The 20,298-nt window shown below is 36.1% G+C and overlaps 1 protein-coding gene across 9 annotated transcripts in view; it reads left to right on the top strand.

Moving 5' to 3' along the window:
* Positions 1 to 20,298, top strand: part of tfec (transcription factor EC) — a 61,268-nt gene that overhangs the window by 13,126 nt on the left and 27,844 nt on the right. For 7 of the 9 annotated variants that reach the window (XM_055154151.1, XM_055154159.1, XM_055154156.1 and 4 more), the window contains one exon: positions 7,836 to 8,058. In XM_055154151.1, the coding sequence (XP_055010126.1) occupies positions 7,837 to 8,058 (222 nt within the window). In that variant the 5' untranslated portion in view covers position 7,836. Of the gene's footprint in view, positions 1 to 3,854; positions 3,914 to 7,835; positions 8,059 to 20,298 lie in introns of all 9 variants that reach the window. The other 2 variants (XM_055154153.1, XM_055154154.1) reach the window with 2 other exon arrangements.

The raw sequence follows: 20,298 nt of genomic DNA, 5'->3' as shown, positions 1-20,298 counted from the left end.
TGTCATGATAACATTTTTTTGAAGTTCGATCTGTTGCAGAATAAAATATAGACAATCCCAACTGTGTTTGTGCTGGTGCTTAGTGAAAACAAAAGGAAATAAAATAAATTTTCACTGCCTTTATTAATAACAACGACCCCTTGAAATTGCACTGTGACTGAACCAAATAATGAGACAGCTGGGAGAGGAATGACAAATTGATTAAACTTTTCTAAGCCAAAACTGGACATGCTCTATAACTTTGTAGTAAAATTAACACAGTAATTTTCCACTATTGAATTACTAAGGTTATTAATAAACATAATTTGCATCTGTAGCCATGCAAAGCAGCTCGTTTCAAGCTCGTTTCAAACTTTAAGACGGCCATAAAGCATTTGGACACTTGATGAATGAAGCTAAAGTCCTTATTTGGGGACTTAGTAATAGCAAGAATCGGCCTTGATGCAAAGTTGATATTAATCTTCAAAATAACCATCAAGATTAGGCTGTATGATTAGAGCTGAACAATGTGGGGAAAACATGTAATTGCAATTTGTTTTTGACAAGCATTGCAATTGTGATTTGATTGGTGATTTATGGTTTAATTATAGGATTCTGTTCAAAGTCCACATTTTAAACATGTACAGAAGAACTGACAGAGACTATGAACTGAAATGACCTGGCGGACTAATACAAGAATCACATTTCAGGACATGTGCACAGATGTAAGACACAGGGTTAGCAGTTTTTTTTTTCCCAGAATAAGACTGGAGATTTTGTTGTTTGTTAAGGAAATTATGAATCATATTTGTTCTTTTGCTAATTGCAATTAATCTTCCAACCCCATATACATGATTTTTAAAACATGAAAGGAGGACATTGGTTTTTAAACTGCAGCTCTAACTTGTTCTTAGCTCTCACAAACCCTTTGGCACTTGTATTCTATATTAGACACAAGTTTGTGATTGATAATTTATTTATTTTTTTTTCAGTAGAGTGCAGTGGTCTGATTTTGTCACAAAGTGCTGTTTTTTTTATTGTGCAATGTGTATTTTTTTTCTGGTGAAGGGTCCATCAAATATAGCCTGATTCATCAGCCGGTTTCACTTTGTAGAAACCATCTGACCTCACAGTGTTAGAATTTCGTTTGCGCGATGGTAGGCGGGTACTTTTTGTCATTTAACCAATCGCTGCTATTTGGTCGTGACATATGTTATGTACTGCTAACGGGGCTACCTGGTATATTAAGTTTTTCCCAAATCATGTAGGAAGAAGGGCAATAACGTCTTTCCCCTTGATAAAATTCACCAAACATTCTCTTTATTCTGGCTTTAAATCCTCGATCTCAGGAATCGTTGACAACACAGAATATATGGCTCTTCTCTGATTGGCTGGTGCCCGAACTTGCACTTCCGGGGATTTTGCGAATCGTCTAATGTATTTTGATCTAGTCGCTGGAGAGAAATGAAATTGAGCAGAGGCACTAGGTGGCGCCGGCCTGGCTACATCAGATAGTTTTCTCCATGGAAATGTTATCACTTTGTCCAGGATGTTTCACAGTATGGCATTAAATCTTTCTATCTTCATGGAGACCAAATTAGACCAAGTTTAGACCACAGTTTCAGCTCTGTGTAGAAGCAACCCCGCACACAGTCATAATGCCAGTTTTCTATTCTAGCAATTTTTGAGTAATAGAAACACCTGTAATTGAATAAATGTAAAGTAGAGCTGTTTAATATCATACTCTGGAACATTCCAGGCAGAGCAATGACATATCCATAGAAACAAGCAGGTGACGGACCCCCAATCAAAAAGTTACATAGTGCACCTTTAAGTTTGGCATTAAATCTGGTTTTGTGTTTGTTTAGTTCTAGCTTTGTTAGGCCTGTCACGATAATACATCTTAAAGTACAATATACTGCTGAAGTAAATACAGATGACAAACCATAACATTGAATCTAATTCATGCGACTGACACAAAAACCCTAAAGCAGATTTAAACCACAAGAATAATTATAGAAGTATTATAAATGTATAATACTGTTAAAAACCGCAAACTGCAATAAAACTAAATACATTAATTAATTTAAATTATGAATTAATTAATAAACACAATAAATGTTGACCCCAAAAATATACTGTTCCAACTATATTGAATATCGATATATTGTATAGTCTAAATTAGTTCTCTTTGTGTTACTCCAGTAATGTTGGCAAATAGAAAACATATTTTTGTTAAACTGATTAAGAAAAATTTAGTCACTTCTTTTGAATTTCCTCAAGTTTATTTTTTGACCAAAGCGGTAAATTAATTATGTAATCACTGTTAAAAATAATATCTAATTCTTAATTTATTCCCTGCAACCGACAGCGAGTCATTATAGCCAGTAAATGTTGTTTTTCTTGAAGTAAGGATTTTTCTTGTGTATTCTGCGCTCCTCTTCATTATCTGGGCTCACTGACTCACTTCCTGACCACAGCGGACCAAAACCTGCAGGTTGCTCTTGTTCTTGGCGCTACAGGAAGCCGGAGGGGACAGAAGAGACAGAATTAAGAGTAAAAAGACAAATAAATAAGGGCTTCATAGATGACAGCTTATCCACAAAGACACTATAAGACACAGGGCTGGAGTGAAGCACTGATCGAGATAAAGGGCTAGAGCTGTGGTCTACATCTATGGGAGAGCTTTTAATGAGACTTCTGCTATAGAAGGTGAAGTGAAGGTAGTGTGTGTGTGACAAGGACTGTACTCCAGACAGGTACAGAGGCAGGTGGCAGAGAATTTAAATAAACCAAACTATAATGGTGGATTTTATGGCTGGATAGGAAGAAACTAGTGACCAGTTAAAGACTCGAGTGAGCTTTAAGCCATGTTATGCTAGTTTCTGATATATGTTATAATGTTGTTTCCTCATCAAAACATACCTGGTGTTGTGTTTGTGTTTCATTCACATACAAACTTTGTGTATTTACGCTGAGCTCTTGGTGGCAGTAGACCTATTATGTCAGTACAACTTAATGGGGGAAGAAACAGACCTGTGGAGGGCTTTTTTTTTACTGTCTGCGCTTGTATTTGCACTGTACTGAATTAATCATTTGTGTGCTTGGATGTACCCTGTACTAGGCCCCTTAATGGCCCATGTTTCAAAAAAAAAATCCTAAATCCACCACTGCTAGAACTATTTGGACAATTTAATCTCTCTTGAACTAGGTAAAAGGTAGCTGTTTACATAAAAACTACCATTTAATGACATCACAAGGTGGAAGTGAGCATTTTGAGCTTTGGAGATGTGGACAGACATGTCCACATTACTCAAACATGTGTGAAACAAAACGCAACTCTGTGTATGTTTTTGATCAGGTAACATAGTTCTTACATGGCTAAAAGCTCACAAGAGTAAATTCTGGGTCATATCTAGGACATTTATTTATATCTTACTGCAGAGAGAGTTACATCTGTAAATTAGTGTAGCGACAGTAGCTCAGTTGGTAAAGCGTTTGTCCACTGATCCAAAGGTGGTTTGAATCCCGCTCTCTACATAAACAGCTCAACCAGTGATGTTTATCCACTGACTCTGCTGGTGTGATTCTAGCTTCCACAGCTGAATGCTGTTGTTGTGTCCTTTGGCAAGACACTTAACCTACCTCACCCCTAGTGTCTGCGTACACTAGTGTATGAATGAATGTGTGAGTGGTTCCTTGTTGTAAAGCGCTTTCAGTGCCTTGAAGGTGGAAAAGCGCTATATAAAAATGTGACCATTTAAATTAGTAAAGAATTTATTGCGGAATAGTCACTCTTTAGGGCTTTGTACTGTCTCTATCATGGGACCCTTAGAGCAGCAGGACTCCTATTGTCTTCTGCACTTCCTTCTCAGGTGACCAACAACATCCCAGCCCAGAAACAAGGGACTTGTTCACCTTTAAAAGACTGCAGGTAAAATAATCATCTACCTTTTAGCATCATGTGTTTGGGATGTGACTGTCACAGGGCTGATGGTTTTATTTGCCAATTTGAGCCATATATCAGTAATGGGGCATGTGTTGGTAATTGAGGAGGGAGGGGGGAAGGGGGCTAATTGCTGAAAGATGTAGATAAAGTTACACTTTGAGGTGAGGTTGATCATGATAGAATAGGCCACTTATGTTTTATATAAAAATAAAAAGATTAGACAAAAATGAATTATAAATGAAACTTATGTAACGCCAAACAAATGTTATATAACACATTTATAGTATGTTTGTAATTGATGATAAAATATGTAACAAGTCATAAAATATATATAAGTCTTGCTTCTTTGTACTTTTTTTCAAGTCCTTTCCAGTATGTACTCATCAAATTCCAGACTAAGACTACTATATATATATATATATATATATATATATATATATTATATAATAATAAAATAAATAAATAAAATAAAATAAAAAACTTGAATCATTCAATTAATTTTGGTGGTGCTGTTCCCAGTTTGGGTCCTAGACAATGTATTTAAGACAATTTTGCGTTACATCCAGAAACTTGGGCATAGTTCATACCAGTCTATTCTTTCTTTAGAGATGCCTTGCTCATGGGCAGACAGAGGGGCTGTCTAACCCCAAACAAAGACTTGGGCTGAACATAGACAGACACAGCACTTGTTCGCAGTGAGTCTCTGTGAAAAAATGCTGCTGGATGGACAAAACCTCTTCTGCTTAGCTCACAAAACATAGTCCACACCACCCCCACATTTTATACATAGTTGTTTGGGAATTCACAAAATAGAGCAAGGCCATTGTTTTCAGCAGTAATTAAACACTTTTATTTGTAACAGGTTAACATTTTTGGCTCATTATCCTACTAAAACATGGAATGTATAAGTTATGTTTTCATTTACTGATGTTTAACAACACCGTCAGTCCATTTTTAGTCTTTGTTAAAGGTCCTATATTACACAAAACTGAAGCCATGTTATAATCCTGCGACCGACTCAACGTATTGTGTTTTATTTCATTTGCACATGCTCTGTCCCACGTTGTGATGTCACCTTTTGTTCAATAGAGATAGGCAATGCCAGAGCTAAAATTATCCAAATGATTCTAGTAAAGGTGTATAGAGTTTAAAAACACAGCGGAGCACTCCCTGTGTTGCCAAAGGTGGACAGAGCATTTTCAGTTATGAGAGAAGAACTCATCTTAAATATGCAGAATTTGTGTATTAAACATGAGTGAATGAAACAAAACACAACTCCAGGTGTGTTTGTAATGAGGAAACATTATAACATAAATCTGAAAATAGTGTATTATAGCCCCTTTTTATGTAACTTTTCTTCTGCTTGTCTCCATGGAAATGCTATTGATTTGCCTAAAATTTCCCACAGTACGGCATTAAGGCACTGTTAGCGGGGTCACCTCTCCACGGATCTGTAATCTGCTTGTCTCAATATTTTTGTAATACTAAATTAATTGTTGTTAGTGATTTTAAATGATAATGACAATGGTGCATTTGTTTTATATAGAGCTCAAGCCGCTTTACAATTTGCTCAGAATTTACATTAAACATTAAAATATTGTTAATTAATAGCACAACCTTAGCACAAGCTTAGTTTTCATGATGATATTATTTTGCTGTTTCATGGGAAAACAAAACATAGCTATAGGACTGACTTGAAAACTCCACAACAGGGATAATTCTGCAAAGTTTGTGGTCCGAAGAGGCAATTAAATAGTGCCTGCTACTTGCTCGGACAGCTGGATTCACCAATTAACCTCCTCCATAGGAAGAGGGGAGAAGAAAAAAGATTATAATCACAGCTTCTCCGCCTCTGTCTCACTTACTTTCTCTTTGTGTTCAATCAGTTCCGCATTGTAGCAGCAGTTGTACAAGTCCCTCTTTTGCGTGTAGTCTCTATTAGTACTCCAAAGGCAGTGACAGCTAATTTGCACTCAAATATTATAATTTGGATATGAAGTACTTACTTAGCTGCTTGCGTTTGCGCCCCTCGTGCCCCCCCTCGGGACCATCAGCTATTGTTGATTTGAGCTTAGCTGGCCTTAATGTAGTTACAGCCAAGTCTCCGCTGTGCTATCCAACAGTGGCCATGGTCTTCATTTCAGCTCGTAACAAAAGAAGTAATTGGTATGTTTAATTTAAGGCATGAGTGAGTGAGTTCAAGTACGGCTGGATTAAAAAAGTAACTCTAATTATTCAAATTTCAAAATGATCTGACAAACTTTTTGATTTGGAAAAGGCAACCTGCTAATGACAATCAACATGTTTTAGCTCAAATCTTTTGTAATTACAAGCAGGAAGGAAAGGCAGAAATGTTTTGAACTGGATTTTTTTCTTTCTCAAATGACTCTTGGTAAGACGTGTGGTCACTGGTCAGACTGTACAATGCTTTGAACCATTCTACACGTCACACTAAAATCAAGTTTGCTCATTTATATTCATACATGTTCACATTTTTTTTCAGAAATTACTACATCAAGGACCATTAATATAGAAGACTAAAATGTCCCAAAACTACAGTGAAATCCGCACTGATGAGATTAAATATGCCCTTTGTCATGTTGTTAATTCTGTGGCATCTGGTAGTGTGATTCATATCAAAGATTATCATTTATTCTGCACGTCTTCAATTTCTGTGGTACATAGGGGTGTAACGATATCCGACTCTCAGGATACGATATCATCAAGGTATGAACCTTACGATACAATATTTATTGCGATATCATGATATGGTGGGGAGGCTCATGATTAGTGATGTAACAATATTCAAATCTCTCGGTACAATATTTTCACAATATACATCTCACGGTACGATATTTATTGTGATATTTTGTCAAAACTGTTAATATGCTACTTTTTCCTTTTAAAATATCTTGACAAGACTTAATCCAAAGAACTAAGACTTAAAAGTGCTTAGAACTGTTATTTCATGTAGTTGACACTGAAATGGAGCAAAGGATCATGGTCGATGTAGTTCCCTCTGTCTATTGCTGCACCATAACTCTTCTTGTAATTTGATATATCGTGATGGTCCACGATGTTATTGTGAGAACTTTGACAATATGATATCAGGATATTTCGGTTATTGTTACATCCCTAGTGGTACAGCATTTTCACACTGGTTTGTCACACATCTCTGCACAGCAGCTATTGTTTTAGCATTATTTAAACAGTGCTATAGCCGTTGGAATCCTTATGCATTTATCTGACAGGTTTCACATTCATTATTGAAAACATACTACTGCTGATGAACCAGAATTACAAAACATCCATGAATTATTCAAATATAACTCTTGAGTAAGTTAACATGTCTCCTAAATGCCAATTTTATATAATGTCTCTCCTTTAAAGGCCATGTATTACACATAATGTTGTTACCTCTCCAGAAACCTGAGTAGTGTTTTTTCATTCACATATTTCACTCAAAATACTCTGTTGTGATGTCATGTAATGGTAGTTTTCAATTTAACAGCTACGTTCACCTTTTGTTCAATAGAGATTGGCAATTCCAGGGCTGAAATTATCAGAATGATTCTAATAAAGGTGTATGAACTTTAAAAAAAAACATTGCAGCATTTCAGTTTGAGAGAAGAGCTCAGCCTAAATATGCAGAGTTTGGGTGTTAGACATGTGTGAATGAAAAATAACACTCCACAGATCAGACAATAGCATAATATGCAGCCTTGAAAAGCAGCACTTTGTGACAAAATGATCAAATCTAATTCAAGCATTTGACAGTGATCAAATGATTGAATGCATAAATGTCTTCTTAAAAACAGCCAAATAATGCAGGTCAGAAATCATCATGATAAAGACCCCACACGGCTGCTTTATTCCCAGACTAATTGTTATCTTCTTGTCTGTAAAGAATGTTCTCGTACAGCGGTCTGGACGATCCGTGGAGGAATACCCCGAGTGACCAGGACTTTTGGAACCATGGGGCATTTTCACAGAGCTGGCCCCAAGTTTACCCCCCTCCTTCAACCAGCGCCACCATCCACTACCCAGGCCGAGGATGGGCTCAGAAAACCCCATACACAAGAAAGCAGCATCCAGGGTGGAGAGAGGCCCACTGCAAATGGAAGGTAGAGGTGGGTGATTAAAAAGTATAATAACATTTTCTTAGGACTGGACTTTAAAGGGGGTTAATTAGTTAGTTAGGTAGTTAGTTGAAATGTCTAGTTTATGCATTCGGTCTGGGTTATCTAAACAAAGAGAGAACCTATCGTAACAGGAAGACAGACAGACATGAGGAGCCACCTCATCACTCTTCCACATATGCCCTAAACTACTTTCATATAAAAATGTATGGACAGGTTCAATGTTATTCAAAGTGTAATGTCATTTTAACTCCATCTTAAATAATTATGTTGACTTTTGAAAATATATTAAGGAGAGCTTAACTTTTTGTTACAAGTTGAAATATATGTCTCATTTTGTGCATTTTTATAATTGTTAGGGAGAACAAGTGAGCTTAGAACCCAAGGGATTCACTTAGTAAAAAAAAAAGTTAAATAATGAATCCTGGTATTTTTTTTATTTTTAAAATGAAATATTTAGCAGTTAATTTAAACCTGGCACAAACCAAGTGCTATTGCAAACAAACAAAATTAAGAGCCTTTGTACAGAATACTTTCTCACCCATTTCTTTATTCATTAAAAAATGTTTGAAGGACCAAACTAAAACAATTTATTTGGATGTTAAATGGTCACTTCTCTTTGATAATTATAATTGTTGTAATTGATGGCATAAACTAATGTCACATTTTTACTATGGTGTAATTGAAAAGCATCAGGGCTGTCTTGCTATTTAGCACACAGTTTGTTTTATGGCTCCATTGTTTCTAACAAAACCATAAGCACAACACTGATGCACCTATCCTCTTTTAGAGCAGGTGAAGAACACAGCCCCACACTGGGTTAATCAACATCAATGACCTGTTTAGCATCACAGATCTAATTACTCTTTTGTAAAGCTTAGACTAATGTTACCACTTGCATAATTACAGTGTACCAGGCTGCATAAATATGAAACACAGAGGCGTCGTAAACATGGGACCCCTGCTGAAAAAAACATGTAAACAACATTCAGGACCCATTGTTGTCAGTCAATGTAGTTATAGTCATAAATAGTGGTGATAGTAGTAATAGTAGTAATAACTTCATGGCTAATTGATGGTACATTCTTATATTTATTTGTTGCCTTTCAATAATATGCATTTGGGTCTGCACTATTGTGTTCATCAGTGGCATAAATTATTATCATTTATTGTGAAATTGTCTGTAAAAATACAGTGTACTTGAGTGGTAATAGTAGTAGCATTAGCCGTAGTTTAGTAGTACTTTGATATATGGTACTATTATAGTATATTATCCCTGTTGCAATATTGATGCAACAAGTAATGATTTAAATGCACTGTACTCATTTAGATAACTCAAAATACTTTTACTTTTCCAGATATTTCCCATGTATCTATGGTCCCCTCACTCGTTTTGTAACAGGGGCTCACTTGTGGTCTACTCTCAGTCTATTAATATTAGTTTTCCAGATTCCACACCGAGCCCCATACAATTGGTCTCATTCTACAGTCTGTGAACGTTGTTGCTGTGAGTATTTCTTCATTGAGAAAGATTTGAATGAGCTCTCTGTTTTTGGGGTCATTTTTGAGGAATCCTGTTTTTAGGATTGAGGCTCTATTGTCCAGCCAAATCCCCATAGTCCCTATAGTACAATGTGGCAATTCTGATCTTAAACAGCATATGCAGTCAATATAATTACATTATTTTTCTACAAGTTTTATCTAGTTGGACTACTTTGGAGAAGTTTATAATTTTACTGCCTGCATTGACATGGACAGCAGATGTAACTTGCACATTTTCCCCAACCCAGTTATGTCATACGTTTTTAATTTTATGTTTATTAAGGACATCAAAATCACACTGGACAAACCAAATGCATTGTTTTGTGTGTTTTAGGTTGTGTTTTAGTAGTTTTAGTTTAGTAGTTCAAGTTTCAACACCTGTACACAGAAAATATAGATGCATAAAAACAGACAAAGCACATTAACAGCATTATTATATTATCAGTGAGAGCATTTTTGGTTGGAAACAATTGTAATTTACCTTTATATTTGTTTATCTTTGCTTCCAGTTTTAAATGGTAGCTACACCAGAGCCACTTTGGATGTTACACTGGCAGATGTGCATTTGTGATGATTATTATTATTTCACAATCAGGTTGATGTTATAGGTTTAGGCTTTAGAATAGGTATTTTGGTGAAGTTTAATGCTTTGGGACAGGTTTTGGAACTGGGTCTTGGCAGAGCTGCTATAGGGAAAATGTGACATACGTAAACATTGTCTAATTAAAGGCGCACTGTGTAAATTTTTACAAGTAGAAGGTCCACCACTTGCTTGATTCCATGTTGTTTTTTTCCTGAAATGCTCTATGGCATTTAATTTAACTAGATCCATGGACACAAGTAACTCACATCACCAAGCCAAATTACAGGTCAGATCTGTGGAGACGTGAACTTGCTTACAGTAATAATGCATGTTTTACTCTAATTTTGAGAAATAAAAACACCTGCAATTGAATAAATACAACATATATTTGTTTAATTACCATGGAGACAGAAGACCTTATTTTATTGGATTAATGTTTAAAATCAGAAAAATGTGTCCCCTGTGCTTAAATTGTCCCTTCATTTTGGATGGAAATGTGTGTATTGCTTTTGCTGTGATTAATATTTACCATCAAACAAAGTAATAATTAGAAAAATATAAAAGTTGCCATATTCACCACTATATAATTACAACAGTACTGTGAACCAAGCGCACAAACATTGTCTATTTATGCGTTTCCTGCATAGATTAAATGTTTTCATGGGTTGCTCTGAGATTGCAAAGATCATTTGGGATTCATAAGTCAGTATTTTCTGCGTTTGGTGTCAAAGCAGGGTTGAATTTTGAATATGTTGGATGCATATAGTATATTTGAGACTATTTTTTTCAACACCGCCAAAGGACTCCCCGCTCAGAAGCGCTTCTTCTTCTCTCTCTCTCAGGATTTCAGGCAGAAGCAGACTGTTATAGACGGAGGAACAGAAAACATCCCTACATTAGATGGATGAGTGATAGACTTCAAAGCATTGTTGCACTATGTTTTTCATCAGTTGGGGGCCTTTCATGTGCTAAAGCTGCTCTGGTGCATGTGCCCGTGTTGATGAGTCAATACCTGCCCCAAGGTTCACCAGCTATGAGCAATAAGAGGAAGACGAGGAAGAAGAGGATGGAGAGGTGATTGTATAGTTGGATGCACAGGGACAGGATTGTTAACTATATATTGCAATATTACTAGACAGCTTTTGGAAGTTCAGTTCAGTGGAAGCAATATTCATATTGCTAAATTTAAAAGGGCCCATATTATGGTAACTTCTAATCTATGTTATAATGTATAAATGTATAAATATAATATATATACACCTATATATACCTATACACACCTACACCCTATATACATAAATAGGCCGAGTTCTTCTCTTACACAGAAAACACCTTGTGATGTCATGTGGTAATACAGGAATTGCTCCACTGTGTTTTTAAACTGCACACACCTTCACACATCAACACAACCATAATAGAATATTAAATTTTAAACACCAAATACAGTAGAGCGGAAAGAAGAAAATCAGAGCTACCGTTTTAATCCATAATGATATTTCTGTCTTGTGTAGAGCTGCATAGTTTAGGAACGATATCTAAATGCATTTTTTTCTGACAAGCATTGCGATTTGATTTGCGATTTATGTTTGAATATTAGGATGCTGTTTCAAACTCTTTCAAGAGAACTGACAAAAAGACTGAAATGTGAAATGACAAACTAATACAAGAATCACATCTCAGAACATTTTTGCACAGATCTAAGCTACAGTGTGAGTTTGTATGCAGAATAAGACAGGATATTTTGTTTATATGAAGGAAATTATGGTGCTTAAAAAACTGCAGCCTTTGCGATTTTCTCATTGTGTCCATTCAAATTGTGATTTTGAGCTTCCTCTTATTCCTTTAGATTTTGTTGGAACAATCAAACCATTATTGACAGTGATACTATTTTAGGAGTAACCGATGTTATAAAGCTACAAAATTGAACAATAAAATATGGTTGTTATCCATTTTGACTGGATTTTTGTTGGAACCTTGACACAACACTGAGTCATGACTAAAGCAAAAGAAGTGGCAGGGATATGAGCATTTGAAGACCACAGACTTGACTGGTCCGGACCACCCATGGGGACTGGCACAGAGCCTGGACTGGACTTGGACCTGAGAGGCGCGGGTGAGTGGAGGGATGCAGACAAGCAGGAGTCTACTGTAATAATCCTCAGATGGAGTATGTGTGGCTGCAGAGATATGCCAATACAAACTTGCTGTCACTGGCAACGAGATAAAAAGTTATGTACAAATATGGTCTTACACTAATCCCTCTCATTCCTTCCAGTAGGTCATTAATTACACAGCGCCTAAAGATATTGTACCCGTTTCTGATTTTCTATTTCAAAATGTCACTGCCTTAGTTTGTATTAAGTGTGTTAAGAAAGAGTGTTTTCTTTTTTTATATATTCACTGTGGTATTCTTATTGAGTATGCCAATCAAGTCTGTTCCATAGTACCAAAACCAACATTGAAAAGCTAGTATTGTGACAACACTAGTACCAAGAGAAAAGGTTGATACTCGATACAAATGGAGATCTCGCAATGACACAAACTACTCTTTAAAAGTGAACAAATGCATAGCACACTCAGATGGCCGATGCCCAAAAACTTTTGTATTTTTAAATAACGTATCAGCAAAAAAAAACTTCACCAGATATTTTTCTTGCTTTGGACCACAGTACAATTTCTGACGGAGGCTTTTTTTTTGCCAAAATGTTATGTAAAATAAAAAAAAAAAAGCTTTTGGACATCGGCCATCTGAGTGTGCTGTGCATTTTTTCACTTTTATCTTGTTGCTCCTTGCATTTGCACCTCTACAAGAATTTTGGTGTGCGTTTTCTGTTTCATTTGACAAACTACTCTTTAATCAATATAAAATGGTAAAAATGAACTGAAGCATTAGTGCTCTACTCTGAGTTTCTTTACCTTTTCCAAGAAATCATAATTGAATACAATAGTATGTCATTTTCAACACAGAATAATACAATTTTGTCATTTAACATTTTGTGATGCTACTAGTACTTCTGAAAAAAGTAACGGTCAAATCAATATCTGATTTCAAAACTAGGTTTATGGTACAAAAGCATGAAGCAAAAAAAATAATTTAGCTGCTTTTTTATTAAAAGTATTGATTCATTTCACCCTATTTCTAGATTTTAATGGTTATAATAATTGTTCATATTTATTTAACATAATCACTGAAGATTTCTACATTAGTCCTCTCATTATTTGTATGGCTGATTACAATTTCTATGCATTTAAATGAAACTGTAAATACCATCTTTTAATCATCTGAACAGCACTAATCATGCCAGTAACTCCAGCTTAGACTAGGACAGACTGCATCTTCAGATTACATTTATACATCCTTTTCCTCCTGTCTGCATGTCCCTCTGCTTTCTGACCCTGCATGCCCAACCAGCTCTGATTTACACATTATGTTGTAAATGAAATTAGCTAATCAAATAAGACCTCCGGCTTTAATTGTGTTTTCCCTGTGACTCACTTACTCCCAAAAAAGACCAAGTATACATAAGCAGTGTACTGTAGTTAAGGCGGTCTGTTAGGCCTTGGCATAGAGGGCTCATTAACACATAGGGGAAAACAACAGTTTCTTCTGTCTTCAGTAATTGTCCTCAAGGTCATCCTTAAAATAACATTATGCTCAGTCGGTTGCAGAGTTTATGAGCAGGAATTAAGTAACATTGATTTTTGGAGTGGTGTTATAAACAATACAACTATTTTTCTTTTGAGAACTTAAAGATGTACTATGTAATGTTTCTAGTGGAGAATACACTACTTGCTTTTCTCCAAAGAGCTGCTTTTGCTTTGGTGTTCATGTTCCACAGTATGGCATTTAATTTATCTATTTTGAATTTAATTAAACTATTTTATAGCTGGAAAACTGTAATTTACCTTGCTTGCTGTCAACTCCTTGTCTCCATGGTGATACATATGTTTAATGGTATACTGTGAAACATGACAGGTACAGCTGTAATATCTCCATGGAGACAAGCAGATGGCAGACCCTTAACCAGAAAAGTTACATAATGCACCTTTTAGGTTAAGGTGTTATAGTTCTACCCTTGGGTACACTTTTTTTGCAGTGATTAAGAAGCATCAAACACAACACGAAATGCACAATCAATGAAGGATAAGAGCTAACTGTTATCATTAATACCTTCTTCCTACGGGATTTTGAAAAACCTTAATATACCAGTTTTCCCCGTTAGCAGCGCATTAAAATAGCAGCGACTGCTTAAATGAAAAAAAAAAAAAAAAAACACTTACCATTGAGCGAAGGAATTCTAATGCTGCAAGGTCAGATGGTTTCACTTCATAGAAACCGTCTGACCTCGCAGAATCACCTGAATAAGGCTAACATTAGAGTTCCATTGCATGCATTATTTATTCACTTTCGGTAGTTTTAGACTACTTCTGGTAGACTGACGAAGTGTGGCAAAGGCCAATTTGTGCCTTCTCGATTTCAATCTCACTTTCAATACTAAGGACATTTTTTAATTCCAATTTTGAAAGTATTGATTTTTTTAGTTCTAACTGCACCGAATGACTAACATATGCCACAGTCATACATGGGCAATGTGCATGGGTGTAGTGTCTTGCCCAAAGGTAGTTAAACTTGAAAACTACCACTTGATGACATCACAAAGAGGAACAATAAAGGTATGCTCAAACATGTGAATGAAAGAAGACACAACTCCGGGTTTGTTTTTGAGGAGGTAACAATATTCTAACATGACTTAGAGCTCAATATAATCATTTTTGCATAATAGGGCCTTAGGAATAATCAAATAACATATGACATAAATTACTGCATGATTGTATGGGTCTTTTAATCCCAGGATTATAGCAGCAGCTTTCGAGACATCATAAAAGTGTTATTTAAATCCATTTGAGTGGATGTAGTCATTATGTAAAGGTTCTCACAGAGGTGTTTCCCCCCGACCTCCTCCTCTTCAAATGAAAGCCTTTTTGAGACTAATAGGATTAGACACAATGGCTTTCTAAATGGCTTATGTTTGATTCTATGTCCCATACTGACCATAACTTCATCTAACACCCCTAAAACTCACCTTTGACCCCTCCTATATGGGCTATCCCCAACAACACAAGATCAAGCCCAAAGACTGTCTGGGTAATTGACAAGAAGAACAAAAACATGGATGAAACATAGAATAATCCTTGGAGGAGGGTGCGGGGGAGTCAAGGCCACCAGGATCGCCATTCAGAGCCTGGACAGATCCTGGGACCTCCGTGAGAGACCTGCTGAAGTACTGGTATGAAGCAGGATAGACAAAAAAACACTGCTGGGAAGAATGCAGTCAGAAAAGACATAGCTGCTCCCATAGTGGTTATCAGGATGTTTCTTTATTAAATTAAAGTTATGTTGAGGTTGTAATTTCCAGACATCTCAGTAGTATGAATACTGCCAAGGAATTTGCTCTTTTTGAACTGGGATAACCTTGTTTCAATTGTGATAAAGGCCTTGATAGCCTTGTTTGAATTGAATTTAGAGCCTAACCTTTACAAAACTGGAATTCTGTCAATTTTTAAGGTCACTTTAGGTCATACATTTCCAGTGTACAGACATGACCTTGGGCTAGTACAGCTGAGCGATAGGAAAAAAAAAGAAGATTTAAAAAACTTGCTACTGATCAATCACGATTTTCTCTTCAGTATTAGTATATCTTATTATTATATATATTATTATCTTGAACAAATTGACATTATTCACAGGTGGCCAGGACAGGTGTGGTAGAAAAAAAATGGCCAAATTACAGCTTGGCAACCCCGTATGAAAAAGGAAGCAACTTAATATATATGCAATACCAAGATATTGTACAATATTATATCAGATAATGGCTGTTGCTAAAAATAATTTGGGACCTCATGTCTCTACGCCCACAAGGTTGCATCTAGATTAAGATACTTAGAGAAATGTTTTACTTATATTATTATTATTAGCAAGATGTCAAAACATATTTTCTTATAGCTGTTAGCATTAGCCTGCAAAAATCGCAAATTATGAATAATCCTGAGGGTGCCAGTCAGCCGGTACTGACCCATCCACCACATGTACAGAGGTGAAAGCCTTGTTCAAACTCACTGTTGAGTGTGTGACTGACTTCTGACCTAAAGGTTACACTAGACTTTTTCTTTGCCGCTCATGTTGGTCAGCAAACTTTGGAAATCCCAGCCATTCAACTGTAAATTAATGGAAATGAAGGCCTGACATTTATCAATAATATGCATGTGCTCCGATGACAGTAAAACAAACCAATCACGTTTTATTTGCCACATGTTGAGCGTTATGAGTTATAATTTATTTGTATGTGAGCTCTGAACATGAATCCACTGACATTACTTAAAACTACATTTGCCACCCCTGAATAAACCAACAGTTATATCTTACAACAAAATAACACAACATGCCCGCACTTTTTCAATTGAATCACATTTTTATTTACTTTCTAGCCATCACTTGAGTTCTGGCCAACTATAATAAGCAGGATCACTAACAAGCAAACTCTTCCATTTTAATGTCTTAATGTCCGTAACATTAACTTTTTTTTTTTGTCTGAATGTAGAATGCCTTTTCAATATACAGGTGCCAGTTTATTTGTCTCAACCATTGTCCCAGATGACCTTTCGCGACAAAATCGTGACGCCAATTGTAAAGTGTGCCACTAGGTCCATTTAAACTTAATATTATGACATAGATAGTGTGGCAATTGTTCAATAATGAAAATAATGCATTTAGATTCATTTAGATCAACGTGTTTGCCATTCTTACTTAAATTGTATTACACTGTAGGCCTATTGTATTTGCCAGAAGGGGCTATGCTAGGTTAAGGTTTATAAGGAACATAAACATTATAATATGGTATGAAAACACTTGGAGACTGTGTGTGTATAGGTAATATGGTGCTGAATTGATTAGGTTCAGTTATCAGTGCTATGATAAAGGCCTATTGTCTTCTGTTCATGTGGGGTTATAATTGTTAGTATATGGTCAGTAATTATCTCTCCTCTGTCAGTCTCATTTATGGCCTATTTTCCACACATGGGCCCCATCCCAGCTTTACTTTAAAGAGACCTTCAGGTGAAACAGGTTTTGTTGAGACACCTGAGCCTTTATTCCAAGCTGCTGCTATTAGCGTTTTAGGAGTAGGCTGGGATGATCAGGGTCATTGTAGGGTTGCTGCTAAGACACAAGTGATATCTAAATATGTATGGTATAATATAATAAATACAACTATGGGGAACAGTGCAAGTTTAGGTGCAATATTAGCAAATCAAGTCTGTCTCTTCAAGGCTACAAAATATGTGTTCAATTGTGTATTATTACTGTAGTTATTTATCAGTGTCACATTTGATTCAAGTAGTGATCTGGAAAATCTTGCTTCTAAATCCAGACTTTTAAGATAGAAGTTACAAAAGTATTGTGTATTCATTCATGAGTAGATTGCGTTTTATGTCATTTTTATTATTTTATTTTTCACTAATGCACTGTAATTTAATCAGATTTCATTTTTTATTGGCCAAAGTATGTTCATTTCTCCGTTTTACATCTGCTGTGCCAACCTTGAGTTCTCAGAGCCGTGTTGGGAGTAGCCATGCACCTAATACAAGCATTAATCTAACTATGCACTGGCATCACTGGGCCCCTCGTACTCTGAGCCTTATGAGATTAATGCAATGGATGGAGCAGGTGTCTGCCAAAATTCCTCCTTATTTAAACTGCAGGCCCATACCAGCACTCTAAGGCCTAATTGAGTGAAGTCGACAGTCTTTTTCAGTTAAATGAAGTTCATGCACTAATAGTATTCAAAAGGGAGTAAGAGAGGGTACAATGTGTAAAGAGCAGTAGTGTTGCTTGTGTTAGGACAGTGGGATCAAGGGCCAGTCAGCCGGGACCCTGTGCTGGCGCGCCCTGCTGCTTTGGGCTGAAGTTAGAGGAGGGAGAGGGTTGGAGGTCTCCCCAGAGGCTAGATAAGCTCTGAGGGGGAAACAAAGTCTGGGTAATTGGTGCGCTGGGGTCCCCATGGTGGCTGTGTATGTCCCCATCACTGTTTATGATCCATGTTTAATGCACATTGTGATTCAGGGTGAAATACGATGTTTACACTTAGGTCGCTGCATCTGAAAGACCAAAACAGGGAGCTGTCTTTGGCTTTTCATGCATCAGAATAGGTCACACAATACATTTAAAATAACATTATGGCATTAGAGCTCAAATATAGGTCGACAGTGCAAGGATTGAAGCTGTATATTTTTACTTAATGTTATTAGTATTTGAAATGAAATATAGAAAAGTTACTCTGACCATGTGAGATTTGTTAACCAAATATCTAATCTCTTTTTTTTTTTTTTTTTTTGTCATTGTTGGGAGTTAAATTGTCTGTATTCCGGGTTATCTGTTGTTCTTGGCTTTTCCAATCCCAATCATCAAAATAAATAAATAAATAAATACATTAGCAAAAGAAAACTGAAAAGTGTTGACTGGACACAAACAGTGAATATTTTTTTGACACTCATGCAAGTAACTTCTTCAGAACTGAATAAACTTCCTGGACCACTGAGGCATTAGACAGATAGTTTAATAGTTAGCTAAAAAAAATGATTTTGGCCATTAAAAAAATGAAGCAAAAATGATAATTCACTTTTTTGAATTTCATTTACAAAGCATTATCAGTACAAACTTATGAAACAAAGTAGATATAAATCGTTTAACTTTCCAGGATCAGACTGGATCTAACAGCACTTTTCTTCTTCTATCATGACAGAATGTTTATCTTTATCTGATGCTTCCTGTATCCACACTCCTCTGATCTGATCTTAGTACAGTCAAACCTATCATGTCCTCTCCGTGTGTCCTCGTTTTGGCTTTTGGCAATACGGGATCTTATCTGTCCTTTGTTAACATCACTGGCCTTTGTTGTGCGCTTTAGGACGAGATGAGCAGCGGAGATAGACCCATCTTCACACGAGGGGCACAAGGGGGGGTCAGGACGGGACAGAGCAGTGGATATAGACCCATCTTCACACGGGGCTGCACGAGGGGGGGTCAGGACGGGACAGAGCAGTCACACAGACATGGCTCGAGGTGACACATGGGACCCCTTTGAACCAAGCACAAGCCAAAGACACTTGATCTTCACGCTCTGATCTCCCCATGTGTCCAAAGGAGAAAGTGGAGGAGATGTTTAGACAAGGACAAAAATGCCTTTATCTGTTGTGTTCAACTTATGAAGGATTCTAGTGAACAAATTCGGGTTCATATGGTCATGAAAAGTCAAAAGTCCATGTTAGGAAAATGTGAAAATAAAAATTATTTGAGGAACTTTATGGGATTGCAACGTTAAGGGCCAGTGGAATTTGCAGTGAGTAATCAAGCCACTAGAACATGCAAAAAAAAGAAAGTAAAATAAATAAATAAATAATAATAATAATAATAATAGATATATAAATAAATGAATAAAAGAATGAATACATTTGGATCAACATACAATATTAATTATATATTTAAATACTTGAACATTAGAATTTTTTCTTGTAATGTATTTATATATTGTATTTAATAAAATACATTTTATTTAGTAACTAATTAAAAAAAAAAAAAATTGTTATTTTATTCATCTAAATTAAATATAACTGAGTAATTTTATGTCTACAGATTTGATGGAAATGTCATCTGAAAAATACATGGAGGACTATTATGTAGAAAATTATACAAATTACAGCTGTCAGTTAGTAGTCAACAGAGACATTTGTAAACTACCCATCAGGTAATTAAACTATTATATTCTGTCTTTTCTCTTAATCAGATTATAGCTGCTCTGGCCCTCAGAAACATCTCCTAATCTGATTAAATCCCTGCTTTTCTTCTCATATCTCTGATGGAAGTGCATTGTCTAAAATGAAATTCCTTTGAAGTAGCCAGACTGTCTGCACGTTTTACCCAGGACTTTGACAAATTGACTAAGAAGTTCTGTACCACATTTCTATTACAGTTCATATAAAGTAAAAATATATCCTGCATTTTTGAGATCTGATTTTGAACGTACTCTGGGGCTAACAAAAGCTCAACTTGA

Source organism: Boleophthalmus pectinirostris, unplaced genomic scaffold (assembly GCF_026225935.1).
Source record: "Boleophthalmus pectinirostris isolate CB_2022bp ecotype Guang Dong unplaced genomic scaffold, ASM2622593v1 HiC_scaffold_18, whole genome shotgun sequence".
In the NCBI taxonomy this organism is placed as follows: Eukaryota; Metazoa; Chordata; class Actinopteri; order Gobiiformes; family Gobiidae; genus Boleophthalmus; species Boleophthalmus pectinirostris.
The sequence above is the reverse complement of the archived record's forward strand: the minus strand, read 5'-3'. Positions and strand labels throughout refer to the sequence as shown.